The sequence below is a fragment of the Spodoptera frugiperda genome, chromosome 2 (genome assembly GCF_023101765.2).
Source record: "Spodoptera frugiperda isolate SF20-4 chromosome 2, AGI-APGP_CSIRO_Sfru_2.0, whole genome shotgun sequence".
NCBI lineage: Eukaryota > Metazoa > Arthropoda > Insecta > Lepidoptera > Noctuidae > Spodoptera > Spodoptera frugiperda.
The window spans coordinates 7,334,046-7,352,140 of NC_064213.1; the positions used below are offsets into that span (position 1 = coordinate 7,334,046).

Below are 18,095 nucleotides of genomic sequence, written 5' to 3' on the forward strand. Positions count from 1 at the left end.
AACTCTTTGATAAAGTTTCCGACTCGATGAATTTCAATCGACTTATATTTATAGTTTCATTGCAATATTGGAGGAACAAAAAATAATCCGATGGCTGTATTCCGAAGATAGGTCGTATGTGCAAGAAATGAGCAAATAAATCAATTACACACCGGCAGGCGGCGCCACGGGAAATAATTGGATTTGTACTCAAGCGCCCTGGGGGCCGATCGCCGGTTTATTGTCTAACATTCCTCGATTTCACGGAAAAAAGTGACAGCGTTAGAAACACCAGATATCTTCGTAAGAAATTAGATTTCAAGTTATACGGGCAACTGTTGTTTATTCGAAGAAATCGTCTTTGTTTTATCAACACAATCTATCTAAACAAATTCTTAGAGTTCCGAGTCAGAGTCCACAACGTAATAGTAAATTGTTTAATCAGTAATCGCGGGAGTTATTTCATTAAAACTGTTACATGTAACTCATAAAACTAAGACTGGAAATCTTTGTCGCAGACGCGCGGCCGAAATAGCTGCGAAACTTGGCTCCGACTTACACGAACTAACAAGTGTAAAAGTTTTAACTACACTTCACGCGATTATACCGACGACATTATACAATTATAAACTTACTTCATTTTGGATAGTAAATACTGATAGCTTTTGAGTTTATAAGCAAAACGCTAATAAATAGAAACGTTAACTTTCTCAAACTTAACTACCATCTGCTTAAGTTACCTACGTTCTTGATACGTCAGAAACAAACAGTATAAGACGTTTACTTTACGTTTAAAGTACACGAGAGCCCGTTTAGCGCTCGTATTGGTTGGTTTACTCGAGCTGACCAATCAGAGCGCCGAAGTCCCGATTACTTTAAACGTAAAGCAAACTCGTACTAAAGATACTGAAGCTTCACTGTATTAACTTGAACAAAATATTGAAAATTCGCTATCACAATCACCACGTATTTGAAAATACGACACGAAAATAGAGATAAAAATCTAGATCAACTAGACAAGCTAGCTTTTATCTACGTACAATGGAAGTAACTCGGAAACAAACAGTGAAACTCGTAGGATCTTTCCACTTTATTATTCCTTTACGAAGTCTCATAATAGAAATTCTAAACTAGTACAATAGTTGATAACTGTAATGTGAGTTAACTTTAGTTTTCATATTGCATCGTTACGTTTTACCGGTCTCCAGTTATTACTTAAGATTCCTGTTATATTCCATTTATTTTTTAGCTTTAAAAGTCATGTAAAAGACTTTAGGTGTCCTATTTTAAGAAGCTCAGAAAGAATTAGGTGATAGTGGCAATTAGGTGGAAGGCTTGAAACTAATCAAGTTCCTTGTCAAACAGTTACATGAGTAAGCCGATAACATAATAATTAATTTTGTATGTCTCACAAAAGTTTTCATAAAAAAAAACCTTTAATACGCAAACCCCCATGAAGGACATTATAATAATAGAACTGTGGTTTATTATAATTTGTCTTGAACAGTCGATACATTTTATTCATAAAATATTACAAAATAATTACTCATAATATACTTTAACCCCTTGATAATAAGGGTCAATTGCAAATACGTGCAAAAACAACATAATGTCATGGTGGTCATGACACCATCGTCCCGGATCTTGGATTTATCAATAAAGTGATAAACTTTTACCATCGAGTCAACACCATTATCTACTAGATATGTAAAAGAAATTAATTATGTTGAAATAATCACATACATATGTTCTTATCTACACCAAATTATACAAAAATCTATAGAAGGGGCCAAAATTGAAAATTAAAATCTGTAAAGCTATTCTGTAACTATGTTTTCGAACCTTTCAAAGTGAGCTCGATCGTATTCTCACTCGTCAGGTTGAGATTATTCACACAACCAATAACATAGCGATGGCGGACTGCAATCGAGTATAATTCGAACTGAAAGTTTCAGAATAGCCTAGCTGATTTTCTGTTTGTTACTCACTTTTGGTCTTATCGATTTACCTATATATGTATACAATGTAGATAATTTAAAATACATAGACCATATAATATCAATATATGTACGAATCTATCTGGTAGTAACTCCTTTAAATATGAATTAAAACACCAATTCATGTATAAAAAGACTGATGATTGTTGATGAAGCGAAAGAAGTATGTAAGAGTCGTACCAATTGGCGGTCCTTTGTCTCTGCCTGGGGGCCCATGGGAGACAGGTGTGAGGTTATGTATGTAAAACACCAATTTCCAAACAAATTGCACCTTAAAACATATGTTTACAAGAACTACTTTAGAACTAGTCATGCCTATTAAACACTTATTTAAGAAATAGTTATTATTAAAAACATATATTTTTTATGAAACAAGCCGGTAATAGAGCAGACGTATTACCTGATGGTAAGCAATCGCCGCCGCCCATGGACACTTGAAACACCAGAGGCGTTACAAGTGCGTTGCCGGCTTTTTGGGAGTTAGGAATTTAAGGGTTATTGTTCGGGAATCGGGGATGGGGAAGATTGGGAAGGGGGGAATTGGGCCTCCGGTAACCTCACTCACACAACGAAACACAACGCAAGCGTCGGTTTTCTGTGAGGCCGTGGTATCACTCCGGTCGAGCCGGCCCATTCGTGCCGAAGCATGGCTCTCCCACACATATTATATTATATATCCCCATGTAGGTAATACATAATATGCATCGTATTATGATATGATACACGTTCATTTCAATGCCCTACATTGAGTGTCCATAACACAAACCGCTGCTCTCGACATTGACATTGTTGTCGTGAAGCTGTCGTACGTCACAGACAGGCTTCAGGCTTCGCATTATGAGCACTAGTGTTCCGACATGTTTGGTTAGGTTTTATTTTGTAAATGAAAGTGACTTTATAATCTGAGCAATTGAAAATTTGAAGTTATCTTTTGGATTTTGTAGAATTTGAAGTCGGCTGAAAATCGGTTGTAACCGATTTAAAAAAAGGAGGTTTTCGGTCTGACCTGTCTATCTATGTACTATGTCTATTTAATCTATGTATGTTTGTTTGCGCGTGATTATCTCGCGCTTGACTGAACCCATTGGGATGCGGTTTTCAGCTTAGTATCTTTTAGACCTAAAAGAAGGTTTTAGATATATTACCCGACTTAAAAAATAGATGTTCACACTGTAAGATGTGGAGGCCTTTCTCTTTTAAAAAATTAATGGTTTGTCTGTATTTTACGTCACCAAACAATCTGCCCTTGAACTTCGAAAAAATTACAAAACGTTAGACCTAAAGAAACACGTACCAATCTAATTATCTACCAAATTAATTATTGTCATCCCGAAACCTCCCGAATCTAGTCACAAGTTTCATCAACAAAGACTTTTACAGCATTCAGTATCGACATTATTCTAATTAATGCTAATCTCTCTAATTAATAGCCCTAAGAACAGAGCCGGATTAACCTTAAGGCAGAGTACGCAAATGCCTAGGGGCCCAGTATCGACAGGGGCCCACTGCACTGCAGTCCGCAAAAAAAGTTTTAAGGATCGAACGATAATGATAATCAACTTTTTTCCAACATATTTAAAACTTTATACATAATATAGAACCATTTAGTATCCAATGTCTCTAAACTCTGAGTAGAAGTAGACTAGATTGTTGAGTATTAGTTCTTTTTATGAAAAACTTGACGAGAATCACATGAATACTGAAACGCTACTCAATTTTAAGTTGTACTTAAATATCGTGCTATCTCTGTCATTTAATAAAGAATTGATAAAGAGCGTCCTTAAAATAAGTAGCGTTTGGGTATTCGGACAATAGTCAGTCAAATTAGGTAAAGAAAAGAGGCCCGAAAATTGTATTGCCTACAGGCCCTTAGGGTTAATCCGGCTCTGCCTAAGAATATCACAGTATAGTTTGCATGCGAGCGCACGCGTCTGAGTACTCCTGCATTTTAAATGCAAATTATTTTTAACTGCAATCACAATTTTGGCTTAATTTGTATATTATGCTAATTAGTGGGAAGGGGTTAATTGTGTCAGGTAGGAGTTAAGATACAACGCGTACGTGTAATGAGGATTACTAATAGGTGACTGGAAGTGGGGGGAGATATAACCTAATTATTTAGAGGATATAATGGGCAGGAAAGTGTTAGGACCGTGTTGTAGTATCGGGTTAGGTTTTCAGTTAGGAAAATGTAAGAAATCCTAGTATATAACTTGAGAAGTAGAAATACATATATGGTAACACAAACGGTGAAAACCCGGCGTACATTGTATGTCGCCATTGGGTGCCGTAATATGCAACTCTGCCTATCCCTTCGGAGATACAAGGCGTGTCGTTGACGTTATAACGTATGAAATTAAAATAACATTTCGCTTCGAAATCTACGTATGTACAGTTAACTATTTTAAAAACAAACAGTTTCATTGTGAATTCCGTCTAATTTTCGCACCACACTTCAATTCCATCGAAGTCAATAGACGTCAAACTTGTAGCAGCAATATTAAATACAAATCCAATATCTATTAAATTGCATTAATATTTATATGTAGATCGAATACAGTCTGTTTACATCCATCTTGAATATTGACATTGTTATTAATTAGGGAAACGCCAGCAAACTGACTAAGCAAATGGAATTGCAGTACCGATCATGGTCGGAACATCGAATACTCGTGTTACTACAATTTCGAATATTATTGTTGTATCGGAATATTCGGATCTGATTTATGTTGACTTAATTTAATCTATAAGCTCCGCTTCGATTGCTTTTGTGTTTAATTTGGAACAATTAGAATGTAATATATTAAGCAAGATATTATACTTTTAGTTTAGTTTACTCAAAAATATCGACAGTTTTCTATCTACAGTGAAATCTGCTTATAATGACATCGAAGGGAATTGACAAATACGTCATAAGATATGAAAAATACTTTTTTATATCGACTACCTAGAGAAATATCATATTAAATAAGCGACATGTCATTGTAACGGAACAAGGGAAGACATTAAATCCGGCTTTTTAGAAAGAGTTTTAGATGAAAACCAAAACTAGTAATTACGTCATATTAGGCAGTTGGCAATATAAGCGGAGTCATAGTAAACAGATTGGACTATTAAGAACACATTCCCAATTCGCTACACCACTCATTTGTAAAGGTTTTAGTACCAACCACACAGCACAAACTGCAACAAAATAAAACCTAAAACAAGACACAATTGACTTCAACGTCGTCAAAGTTATGAGTTGTTTAGCAGAAACAAGAAGTAGCCATTAAAACCTGCTGTGAACTATTAGCCAGTACATTAACAGCTCGCGACATGGCCAGGAGTTTGTCGACAAACTGAAAATTGCGGCAACAGCAGGCCATGGCGACGGCTGCCAAACGAACTGTGAAAATAATGGGTACACTGTAATGCGCGTCTTAAATCGACTAATGCACTCAGCGCTCTGCCCTGACTTCTCCACCATATTTCACCAGCAAACGTTAAGCGCATCGACGTATAACCGGCTTAATGAACTTTTGCTGTTGCCACGCCCTCTTGTGGCAATTTTTTAGCATAATTTGCAAGGAAAATTGTGTAGATACGTGCTTCGTTGTTGTTTTGTCCTAATGCAAATTAATTCGTCGTACATTTTCGGACTTTGGTGACTTCTGAATTTGTGGTGTGATCAATATATACATACTAGCTTCTGCCCTGCGACTCCGTCCGCGCGGATGTCGGTATTCGTTTTTGTTTCTCCATTTTGAGTAACTCTGACAATGACATCTTATAAATATCTATTGGACCCAAATACGGCTATACATATAACACTAAACTTCTGTGTCTTGAATATTAGAACTAAGGAAACAATATATTTATCAAAATTAATGTAAAAGGAGGTAAAAGGAAGCCATGATGGTTAGTGCGAGATACTTTAAGCAGAAACTCCACATTCCCCGGAGATTGAGCGAGAACAAAAAAGTTGGCAACTTCCATACTTTACATAGAGCCAGGTACAAGTTTGTATACATGCGCTTAATTCTGGCCTTTGTCGCGTTACACGGCGATGTGGCCAGTGTTCGCCTCCCAACTATTTCCTCACAGAAAACACTCCGGAAATTAAAACCAGAGAAAAGTCTCCCGGGACATTAACTCGAGGAGAGAAAGGGATTTAATTTAAAATTTGTTTCGTGGTTTATATTTGTTTGCGGAAAGATGAATAAGTGCTAGTACTTTCCGGGCCTCGACGTAAAATGCTCTCAGTGACGGCTGTTTAAAATATTCCTACCTTAAAAGGCTACGGAATGAAAGGCTGCGCTCAAACTTAAATTATTTATGGGAATCCTTTTTGAGTAGTTGTTTGTTTTTTTAGGATTCTCTACGTACTTGATGGGGTAGTCGATGTTGTTCGAGGATTGTCGTTGGTTTTCCTTTGATGGTGCTCAAATTTAATTTATAACGGGAAACTGTATTACATAGGTACCTGCATATTTTAGAGTGTAATCTATCGTAAAATGCAACTCCATTTTTATCTTAAAACATGAGTAAAGGCATTACCTACATTATGACTATACTTAAGATAAAAACCTAAAACAAAGCATATCATTCAATTTAACATATTAAATACAAACTACAGATAACAAATAGTGTTACAAAAAAGCAATGCATGTTGCCAACATGTTTTGTTGTTGTCCATTAACATGGCACTTTACGGAACCCTCCGGCAGGTGGCGACACTCACTAAATGCTTTTGGACGATGTAAATATTGTAACGTCGTCTAATGGACACAATCTTATACCAGTACTTGAATACTAATTCTTGTAATTTAGTTTTTTAACGTTTCTAGTTTGTTGTGTAGGTTTTGTGTTTGAGTTATAGCGGTTACAGTGTAGGTGCAACAGTGCCGAAATATCAGAAACTTATATAAATAAACATAGTAATTATTCCGTCTCAAGTTCTAATGATAGTATGTGACCATGCCAGATTAAAAACTTATATTTCTATTTTGTTATGTAGGTTTTGTGTTTGAGTTATAGCGATTACAGTGTGGGTAGAGAAACAGTTGAACTGTACAGTTTTAACTGACTCAAATCAATAATAGATTAAACTGTATTGTTAAAACTGCACAGTTGTGGGAGGACTATGCTTCAACATGAATGGGCCGGCTCGACCGGAGTGATACGGCCTCACATAAAACCGACGTGAAACAACGCTTGCGTTGTATGAATGAGGTTACATTTCAATCAATTGAATGTTTATAATACCTACTTATACATAATTATACCGGGGGCTTTATTCCAATCACCAGTCGGACCAATGTTGTTTTCTCGTTTATGTATTTCCATAAATGTTTACATCTTCAGAAGCCATGGTATATGTATGTACATAGTTTAAGCAAACCGAATTCAAACACCAAGGTCATGGTGCTTGATAATAACATAATGAAATCATGCAGAAATATCATACGATGTATCTACATCGCGCATATATATCTATGTAATTGTGATATCTATACCGAAGATTAAAAAATATTTTTGCAACGTAATCGTTGTTTGAATGATTTATTTTTAAATTTTTCACACGATGTCCTCATGATTCAAACAAAAATCACGTTGCTAAAATATTTTTTAGTAAGTAACATTCCCGAATAGCTTGATTTTTGTACCCAGAGCTGTGGACTGCTTAAGCGGGTGTTGGAACGGGGCGGTTTTCAGTCAGTAAGTCTCGCCCAAGGCGGGAGAGGTCATTGGATGATTTTCCCCAATAAAAAAATGTTGATTTTTGTAATTACATTGGCAATAGACTCATCCCCACAAATAACTATACATACAAACACACACCAGATTTGGTGAAAACTGAAATTGTTAATGAATTCGAATTCGAGTGAATAATATTCCAAAACTACCTATCTCCTGGAATATAAACATCTCTGACCAGAAAATTAAGTTGTTAACCACTGCTTAAAAAAGTTACGCTATGACTCAATTTTACTCAAGTTATTGTCACATAATTAAATTAATTCACACTCAATTACCACTTACACTTTATCATATTGACATTGTAAATGTTTACTTACACTTCAAAAGTCATGGTTTAGCTTATGTAAACTAAATGACAAGCATGATATAAGGTCATGGGGTTCCATGATAAGAGAATGAAATCATGGAGAAATATCGCATGATGTATTGACGTCAACATATAATTATTATGGTACGCGTGTAAAAGTGATTTTCCACCAGAGATATGCTATGCTACGTTGCTGTGGATGCGTTTGGCTTCCACCAGTCATATTCATTGGTACACATAGCACTGGTGGAAACGGACTCAGGTAAGCTATGCTTTTTATATGGCAAGATGCGTGCTATGGATGCGGGCTATAGATGCGTGCCTTGAATGTGTGATATACATAGCAGTGATAGAAAAAGACTCTTTCAATATTATTTAAATAATCATAATCAATCATTTATATGTATAGACTATAGTAATCTTCAAACACAACATTACCTATTACCTCCTACACCACCTCCCATTGATGCCGTGGCAGATACAATTAGAACATCTTATTAGTTAAGTTATATTTAGATCCCACCCAAAACATAAATGTGAAAGGCTGCCAAGTTCGATAATATTGGAATGCTTCGCCTATAAAAGAAGTGAAATCTAAATAAGTACCAAGTTCCATACACAGACATCAGTTAAAAATGATATAACAAATTGGCAAGTTTTCACACACTTTGTTATAAACCTACTAAACGCAATGAGTAGGTATATAATTTTCTATTAAAACTTGCCAAGTTATATCATTTTTAACTGAGGTCTGTGTATGGAACTTGGTACTTATTTAGATCTCACTTCTTTTATAGGCGAAGCATTCCAATATTATCGAACTTGGCAGCCTTTCACATTTATGTTTTGGGTGGGATTTCATTTATTTTTGTAAGGTTAATTTTTTTTTACCTTATTTTACTTTACTTTGACTAAATACAAACCTTCGTTACGAATTTTAGGTCGAGTACGACCATTGGAAGATATAGATAATTTTTTTGTTTTAGTTCCTTAGGGGTATGAATTTACACCTTCATTATTTTTAAAACCGACTCACACTTGGCCATTTTCAGATTTTTTCCTTTACCTTGACCTAAAGACCTACCTCCATGCCAAATTTCAAGTCAATACGACCATTGGAAGTGGTCTAGGTTTTTGATGAGTGAGTGAGTCAGTCAGTGAGTGTATAGTAAAAATAGCGAATTTCTGACGTCATATCTCAATACCTACAATAGGTACACGGAATGAAATTTTGTATTTTAGATAAGCAAGTAGATCTCGACAGATACTAGAAATTTCATATGCGTAGATAAAATAGATTTTGAGTTATAGGTGGGTCGAACTTGGCCCGAAATGGTTCGTGTAATATAACCCACGGCCGGTGTGTCGGTTTTTTGCTCGAACTTGGCGGACACACTGCCGTGTGTCTAGATACTTGTAATTTATTTGACTTTTTTCATCTTAATGCCCGAATGATGAAGGCTGCAGAAGTATATAAGGGCTGTAGGTACATACATACATACATACTAGGTAATGGCTATAAATGCATGAGTATAGTTGTGTATGCTGATTGACTCTTCAACAATAAGCCCATCATAAATGAGACATTTAACGCCTAAGTGCCCCATAAATTAAAAAGCATACTCTTCTATAAATAAATACAAACATATATAAAACGCGTGATTATACTATTAATATATCTAATGTAACATATACATACAGGGTGTCCCTAAAGTCGACGTCCAAGTGATACCAGGTGATCGGCACAGGGTGTACTTTTTCGTGCATAACACATAAGTCACTCTGTAATTTAAAAGTATTAGGACTCTTTTTAGAATTAGAATTGTTTTTTTATACTTTTCTAATAACAGTTGGAACCTTGCTGATCACTTGGTGCCAATTGGTCGTCGACTTCAGGAATACCCTTTTTAGGGTTCCGTAGCCAAATGGCAAAAAACGGAACCCTTATAGATTCGTCATGTCTGTCTGTCTGTCCGTCTGTCCGTCCGTCCGTCCGTCCGTCCGTCCGTATGTCACAGCCGTTTATTTCCGAAACTGTTGGGCCTACATAGTTGAAACTTTGTAGGATGGTGTATTTCGATAACCGCTATTCGAATTTTGAATAAAAATGAATAAATTTAAAAATTAATGGGGGCACTCCATACATGGAACTGACTCAAAAAATTTTTTTTTCATCTAACCTACCCGTAATGGGTGTCTATGGTCTTTAAAAGGTCTTTAAAAAAGACATTAAGGTTCCTAAAACCACTTTTCGTCCAAATCAATCGTTTGAAAGTTAGACGCTTTCAAAGTGGAAAAATGAGCGTTCCCCCCCCCCTCTAACTTTTAAAATAAGAGAGTAAGAAAACTGAAAAAAATATATGCTATAGATTTCAATAGAAACTAACAATGAAAATTGGTTTGAACGAGATATTAGTTTTTAAGAAATAAAACATTTTCAAAAACCGCAAATATAACTTTGTCGTTCATACAAACACTATGTAAAACAAAGTTATTTTACAACTTTTATATTATGTCATCTACTTGCTGCTACGGAACCCTTCATGGGCGAGTCCGACTCGCACTTGGCCGGTTTTTTTTTAATGGGACAAGCCCGCTACATCCTCCCATACTTTTAGCTCCTGTAAGCCAGGATCTACAGTAGAGGTAACCATAAAAACACGGAAACACTGAAGTTCATGTCGCTGTCTTGGATCCGCAACGAAATAAATCAGAAGAATATCTTCTGATTTATTTCATTTATTTATGATGGAGAAGATGGTGGAGAAGAAAAATAAAATAATAGTTTACATTTCCCTTGGTTAATTTAATGCAGAAGACATAATTATTTAAGCCTAAAAGCATAAAAAAGACTGCACAACTCGGAGAAGCCCAGTCGCCAAGCACCACGTAAATTTTACTTAACACTAACCACCGTACTCAGAGTCATTTAACGGTTACTTAACCCAGTACTTAGTAATTGTTTTCGGAATAAAATCGTTACTAAGGAATCGTTTCAGTAATCATTAAATGTCTCTGAGTGCGGCAGTAAGTGGGACAACCTGTATACTAAATATATATCTATATTTGTATCAATCGCTATCTTATAACTTTGTCATCGTTATTACACGTAGGTTTATTTATAATGTTGGTAAACTGATCGATTATATGATACGCGAGTATATAAATACAATATAATTACTACCGTAGTATTCTATAATCGAGATAGTCTTTCGTTACCAGTGGTCTGTGTTGCACGAGTTTTCGATAAAATTCTTTATTTATTTTCGTTTTTTTTTTTTGTAATCTGTGTTTGCTTTACCTGTGTTAAAGCCAGTGATATATATATAAATCATTCAGTAAGTACTATTGTAAGCTGTTAAGTCTTATACGTAGCTTTATGTTTTCATAAAGTCAAAATAAATCTATATATATAAAACTCTTCCGTTACTGAGTGACTGACTGACAGACAACGCACAGTCAAAACTACTGGTCGTAGACAGCTGAAATTTGGAATGTAGGTTCCTTGGGATATGTAGGGGGGCACTAAGAAAGGATTTTTGGAAATCCAACCCCCAAGGGGGGGAAAGGGGGTAAAAACGTTTCTATGAAAAATCTTATTCCTTGGGTTTATAAACTTGAAACTTGGCATGAACACGTACATAGGCAAGTAAATATGTTTGACATTATAAGTTTTTTCAAACTACCCTCCAATCGTGATTTAGGGGTGCGATTGGGTGACTGATTTATTAACGCACAGCCGAAACCGCTCGGTATAGGAGTCTGAGATTTTGAACAGAGGTTCCTTTAGTAACATAAGTGAGCACTAAGAAGGGATTTTTGAAATGTCAACCCCCAAGGGGGGAAACGGGATAAACTGAGCCGGGGCTGCGGGAAAGTTCTAACGAGATACCGTGGCCCCTGAACGCAAAGGGCAACTGAAGGAACGAGGTGGGTTTTAGTCAGTAAAAGTCTGACACTCCCTTCCGTTCCACCCAGAGCGGGAGAGGTCATTTGATGATTTCCCATCCTTAAAAAAAGACTTTGTATGACAACTTTCAGTCGTCTCTTTAACATACATAATTATGTACATACATGCATAACATTAATAACATCACGCCTTTAAATCCCTATTTTGTGTTAACACTACCCATACAAACAGCTAAAAGGAAACAAGTGAAGAGACGAAATTTGTCCGCATCCATTTTCACCTAAATTCTTAACGTTAATGAGATTTACTTTTTATTATCAGGTCAACCTAATAGCCTCACATGTACGTATAACTTCGTAAGAATTTTCTTTCAACTCCTAACCGTTGAGGAGTTGTACCTTCCATCATCAGCTCATTCACATGGGATGATGACTATCAGACGCAAATACTTAAACAGATCTATGAAATTGTCAAAAACGTAATTGCCTGTAAATTTCAGGTTTGCCCTTGATTTCCCTGGAATACCATCATCAGATCCTGACTAGGTAACAACGGGACCAACTTGAAAGTATACTCTACCGGAAGGTGGAAGAAAAAGCCCTGTCGAGATCATTAAAAAACGCTATATATAACCGAATTACACGTGGGCGAAGCCGCGGGCGGAAAGCTAGTAAAAATGTAAAATAAGTCCTCTCAGGTTGCGATACAAATAGCCTACAGATTTTTTTATAATAAATTGCGTATTTAATAAATATAAGAAGTATGTAAGCACGAGTACTTCAAGTTGTCCTTAATTAGAAGTTCTTAATATCTAAGATTTAAGTACAGACTTGGCAACGAGTGTGTGAGGGTGTTTTTCCACCAGAGATGTGCTATGTAGCTATGCTACGAAGATGTAATAGCTATGAAACTATGTGACCATTTCCACTGATACTAAGCTATGTAGTTGTGCGATAAAGATGCGCATGTATCGATAGTAGGGTAGCCATCCATAGCACACATACACAAGACGCATCTTTCCATATAAAAAACATAGCTTAACTAAGTCCGTTTCCACCAGTGATATACTATGTGTATGACTATGAATATGATTGGCGGAAGTTAAACGCATCCACAGCAACGTAGCATAGCAGATCTTTTGTGGAAAAGCACCCTTGAGATCAATTTTATTCAATTTTAAGTCTTTTTCCGGGTCTTTAAAATTTTTTATAGTCTTTTATTTAAAAGACTTAGAAAATAACACTTCACATACAAAAGTCATACATACTATATATAGTTAAAAATACTCTGTACCATTATTTTTACCACACTTATACTCATAATAAAATCTCTTTCCCAGGCCATGCATTCAGACAAGATCAGGGTGTCTGCGCCGAAGATACAGAACAGGCAGTTTGTGAAGCCTCTCCTGTGTGGTCCAGGGCCCTGTGACTACTGGCCTTCAGTCGCCGAGGCTGTTGCCAACCCCATCATCACACCGAACTGCGATGAATTCTATCATGTATGTATTGCCTTAAAAACTGGTGAAACCCTAGACGACACCCGAAACACCAGAGGGATTACAAGTGCGTTGCCGGCCTTTTGGGGGTTAGGTATTTAAGGATTGTTGGGGAATCGGGAATTAAGAAGATTGGAAAAGGGGGTAATGGGGCAGCCGGTAACCTTACTTACACAAAGCAAGCGTTGTTTCACTCCGGTCGAGCCGCCCCACCAATGCCAAAGCATGGCTCTCCCACACTTATGAAACTGTACTCAAAAATAATGATTACAAGTTGACAACTTGTTCATATTGCGTTTTAATCAGCTGATTATTAAGTAGTGAAGTTTGTAATTGCAGACCTAACAATGATTTGATTTATTTTTATCAGTTGGAAGCACTACACTCGGTCTATTGCAATCAGAAGTGGCAGTCTGATATCTTATCTTGGTTAATTTTAGGTCAAAATAAATAAATAATATATTTACCTGCAAAATTATAGCAGATTACTACAGCCTGGTTGCTAACGTAAACGATACGATGAATGATTCGAATGATCGTGCGAAATCCAGGGAAATTTTGCGTTCCATTCTATAGTTAAACCAGTTTGAAAGGGATTTTAAAACAAAACTTTTGTTCGAGAACCAGTAATTATTGGTGTGGACGTTTTCTGATGAAGATACCACGTCTAGACAAACATATAGTCATCCTACACCGAGATAGAATGACGATATCGACAAAATGCTGACAAAGCACTTGTAACGCCCTTGGTGATCATGAGCGGCAGCGATTGCTTATCATCAGGTGATCCGTCTAGTCGTTTACCGACTTATACCATCAATATTTTCCAACCAAGGAACTAATGGCTCTATCCATTAAAAGACATATGAGAGTCTAAAATCAATTAAACATTGGTCCATTACCAACCATGAACAAAAACCATAATTCCTTCAACAGGTCTTAGACGACATTCGAGCAGGGTTACAATACGTCTTCCAAACTCAGAGTAAACTAGTTCTGGCAATGTCTGGAGCTGGTCACGCTGGTATGGAAGCCGTGATCAATAACCTGGTGGCTCCCGGCGAGACCCTGCTCATCGCAGCGAGGGGTATATGGGATCAACGTGCTGAAATCATTGCTAAACGACTGGGTAAGTAGCCTATAATATTTGTTTATGTACTGAATCATTCTCACATTATCTTTAGCCGGCTTCTATCTGAATATGATCCTAAGGCCCACAGGTAATGTGGTTAAAATAAATTCCATTTTAAAATTATCAATCTTACCACCGTACTCAGAGTCATTTAATGATTAATTAACCCAGTCCTTAGTAATTGTTTTCGGAACAAAATCGTTACTAAGGAATAGTTTAAGTAACCATTAAATTACTCTGAGTACGGCAGTTAAGGTATCTATATTAGACAGAGAGCTTAATACAAGATTGTTTTACGTTTAACGTGATCGAAACAAGAGCGCGTGAGGCGCTCTCACTGATTTATTCATTTGAGCCGGCCATTCATAGATTATGAATTCGAAATCTGTCCCTAAGATGACCAACTAAACTCAAGTCATTGTACACTGAAATTACTTACAATTTTTAGTAATCCTTTCCTTCTATTCTCCTTCTAGGAATTAAGGTCGAAGTAACCCGAGTTCCAATGAACACTACCTTCAACCTGGAACAAATAGAAACAGAATTAAAGAGATTGCGCCCCGCTGCCTTGTTTATCACCCACGGTGACTCCTCAACAGGAACGGTACAGAAAATGGATGGCTTGGGCCAACTTTGTCACAAGTAAGTCCTGTTATGTCATTTAAGTTTATGATAATGGTGTTTAGAAGTGGAAAAAGGAACTAAAGTCCTTTACACAGTGAACAACGACAATATGTTCATTAATAATTATTAAGTTATAGGTACACTCAAAATACTTACTTAATTTTACTAGGTATGAAACCTCTTTTGATAGGAGAATTTTAATAGCAATGCAATCTGGCCACTTTTCAGGAAAAAATTAGAAGATGCCATTAAAGTTTTTTTTTTTTATTTTGACAGCTCTACCTCCAACCAACCAGTACCTTGCAACTGACGTTTATAGGTAAAACCTCTTTTTAATTTTATAATGTGTATTTTTTCCTATTTCAGGTATGGAGCCCTACTTCTAGTAGACACTGTGGTCTCACTCTGTGGGCACCCTTTCTTCATGGACGAATATGAAGCAGATGGAGTATTTTCTTCGACACAGAAGGCATTCAGCGGCCCTGCTGGAATTTCCCCTGTAGCATTCAGTACAAGAGCAGAGTAAGTTAATAATCTTAACACTTATAGTATTTCAGAGTTTTCATGAGTTTCTAAAGATTATTAAGTATGCTGATCAGATGGATGGATATGCATGGATACTTATAAATACTTTCACCATTTACTGAAACATATATAATATATTTTTTTGTAACCAAATGATAATTTTGTTATTTTTGTTTTAGGGAGAAGATAAACAACAGGAAACATGAACCTTCTTTCTACTTCGACGTCAAATTATTAGCGAAACAGTGGAACTGTTATGGTGATACTAGAATGTAAGTATTTATTTTTACTTATTAATAAATAATAGCTATAACTATTAATATAACATAGCTTCACACCGTTTAATCCAAGAAGGAATATGGAAGGTCTCATATCATTGCGTTTGAGCCTTAGACTGGGCACATTCCAGACGTACGATAGTGGTATCTTGATAAAATTACGAAATACCGAAAAAACCCAATACCCAGATAATTATACAAGATAATTTTGCCATGAGTTAATGACATTGATAAATTAGTTGTCAAAATAAAATGAAAACAGAAAAACCATTGTTTAACACGAATTATCTTACTTAATCAATTGAGATAAATTATAACGATAACTCAAAATATGATTATATGTCATTCTAAATATAAAATTAATTTCGACATAAATTCTTTACATCAATCAACTGAGATTTTTCTTAAATTATACTTTAATAATAATTTACAATTTATTAATAAATGTGTACGCAGACTTTAATGTATTAACATTTCTGCAAATTAATTAAAGTATGTATGTATATTTAGTTATTCATTATTACATATTACCAAACATGTTATATTCTATATTAGTCTGTCTTTACTAATTCGTATCATTTAGAAGCCTAGGTTTATTTAGACCACGGTTCCATCGTATCATAATATGGCATGGTCATCTAATCCACACTCCTATCTCACATCCTCAGTTACCACCACACAATGAGTCCACCAATGCTATGGGCATTAAGAGCCTGTCTCCAAGAGATCTCCAACACAACACTGCCAGTGGTCTGGGCCCGTAATGCTGCAAGCACCGCGCACTTCCACAAACGCCTGCAAGAACATGGCTTCGAGTTCTTCGTACCGAAACCTGAGGAAAGACTGACGACTGTCACCACCGTGGCTCTCCCAAAAGGAGTTGATTATTTGAAGTTCACTGCTGTTTTGAGAGAAAAGTAAGTATAGATGATAAATGACTTATGTATCCCTTTGTGAAATGGATTATGATGTAAATTGTGAAGTTTGACTTCTAAATTCTTTGCAAGTCAAAGAATTTATTCTTCTTCTTGTTCATCGTCAGTGAGTTGAAGTGAAGTTGGTTTAAAGAAAAACGTGTTAATTATTGATTTAATAGTAATGAGAATAGGAATTAGTAAACTACCATTGCGGTGTCTTTATAAATAATCGATGACATCATCGCCCACAATACAATCAAATTTTGATTAAAGGCCAGAGAAAGCCATACACAATACATTTAATTTAGTACAAGAGGAAAATTCTACGGAGTGTGTTAGGAACAATGATGAATGGGAATCATTAATTAGGAAATATAAGTTGAACAAGATATTGGACTGGTTCAAGACATTTCAACATATCCTCCAACGGATATCGCGAGAGGACTATATAACCTGGTGAGGGCGACATAACCAGCGATCTAGACCTAGCCAATGCTTCCTTTTCATTTATATATTTATATATCCTATTACATAATATTTGGTATTAATTAGGTAATAAGGTACGATGGGATTGACGTATCCATATGGATAAAAACCCCCTAAAAATAGAAAACAAAAGAAAAATGTACTAACTGATATTTGAGGTTATTTGATTTCCACCTGCTTGTTATCTAAAATAGACCTAAAACCTCAAAAGATAAGGGTACTCAAGGAAATAATTACACGCCGTAAATATGTACTTAGCTTAAGGCAAATAGATCCAGTAAAACAAAACAGAATCAACACCAAGTTCAGTCGACAAAAATTCTAGGAAATATTTATAAAAAGATTATTATATCCGTTTGTTTATTAATGTTTTTTCCTTTAACAGACACAATATCCTGATTCTGGAGGGCCGTGGGCCAACGGAGGGCAAAGCCCTAAGGGTGGGCATCATGGGAGTGAACGCAAGAATAGAGGTGGCTGATACAGTGGCAGATGCAATGGCGGACACGTTGAAAACTATGTTATCGTTGTATTAATTATTTTTAATATATTTTTTTTTTTACGTTTTTGTAATGTGATATGTTGAAGTTAATCTTGTGATAAATAAATCGAGTTTATATTTCTAATCTTCTAATAAAAAATCTATGTTAATACTGAAATATCTAGCTTTTATTTACTATTTCCTATATTTTATTATTAT

General features: G+C 35.9%; 1 protein-coding gene across 2 annotated transcripts in view; it reads left to right on the forward strand.

The window, feature by feature from the left end:
* The window catches only part of LOC118269185 (alanine--glyoxylate aminotransferase-like), a 48,521-nt gene extending 30,467 nt beyond the window's left edge, over positions 1-18,054 (forward strand). The window contains exons 1-8 of one of the 2 annotated variants that reach the window (XM_050704808.1): positions 11,231-11,363; positions 13,275-13,436; positions 14,370-14,562; positions 15,042-15,207; positions 15,556-15,711; positions 15,894-15,986; positions 16,661-16,909; positions 17,781-18,054. In XM_050704808.1, the coding sequence (XP_050560765.1) occupies positions 13,278-13,436; positions 14,370-14,562; positions 15,042-15,207; positions 15,556-15,711; positions 15,894-15,986; positions 16,661-16,909; positions 17,781-17,931 (1,167 nt within the window). In that variant the 5' untranslated portion in view covers positions 11,231-11,363; positions 13,275-13,277 and the 3' untranslated portion in view covers positions 17,932-18,054. Of the gene's footprint in view, positions 1-11,230; positions 11,364-13,274; positions 13,437-14,369; positions 14,563-15,041; positions 15,208-15,555; positions 15,712-15,893; positions 15,987-16,660; positions 16,910-17,780 lie in introns of those variants that run through there. The other variant, XM_050704806.1, reaches the window with a different exon arrangement.
* Positions 18,055-18,095: the final 41 nt, after the last annotated feature.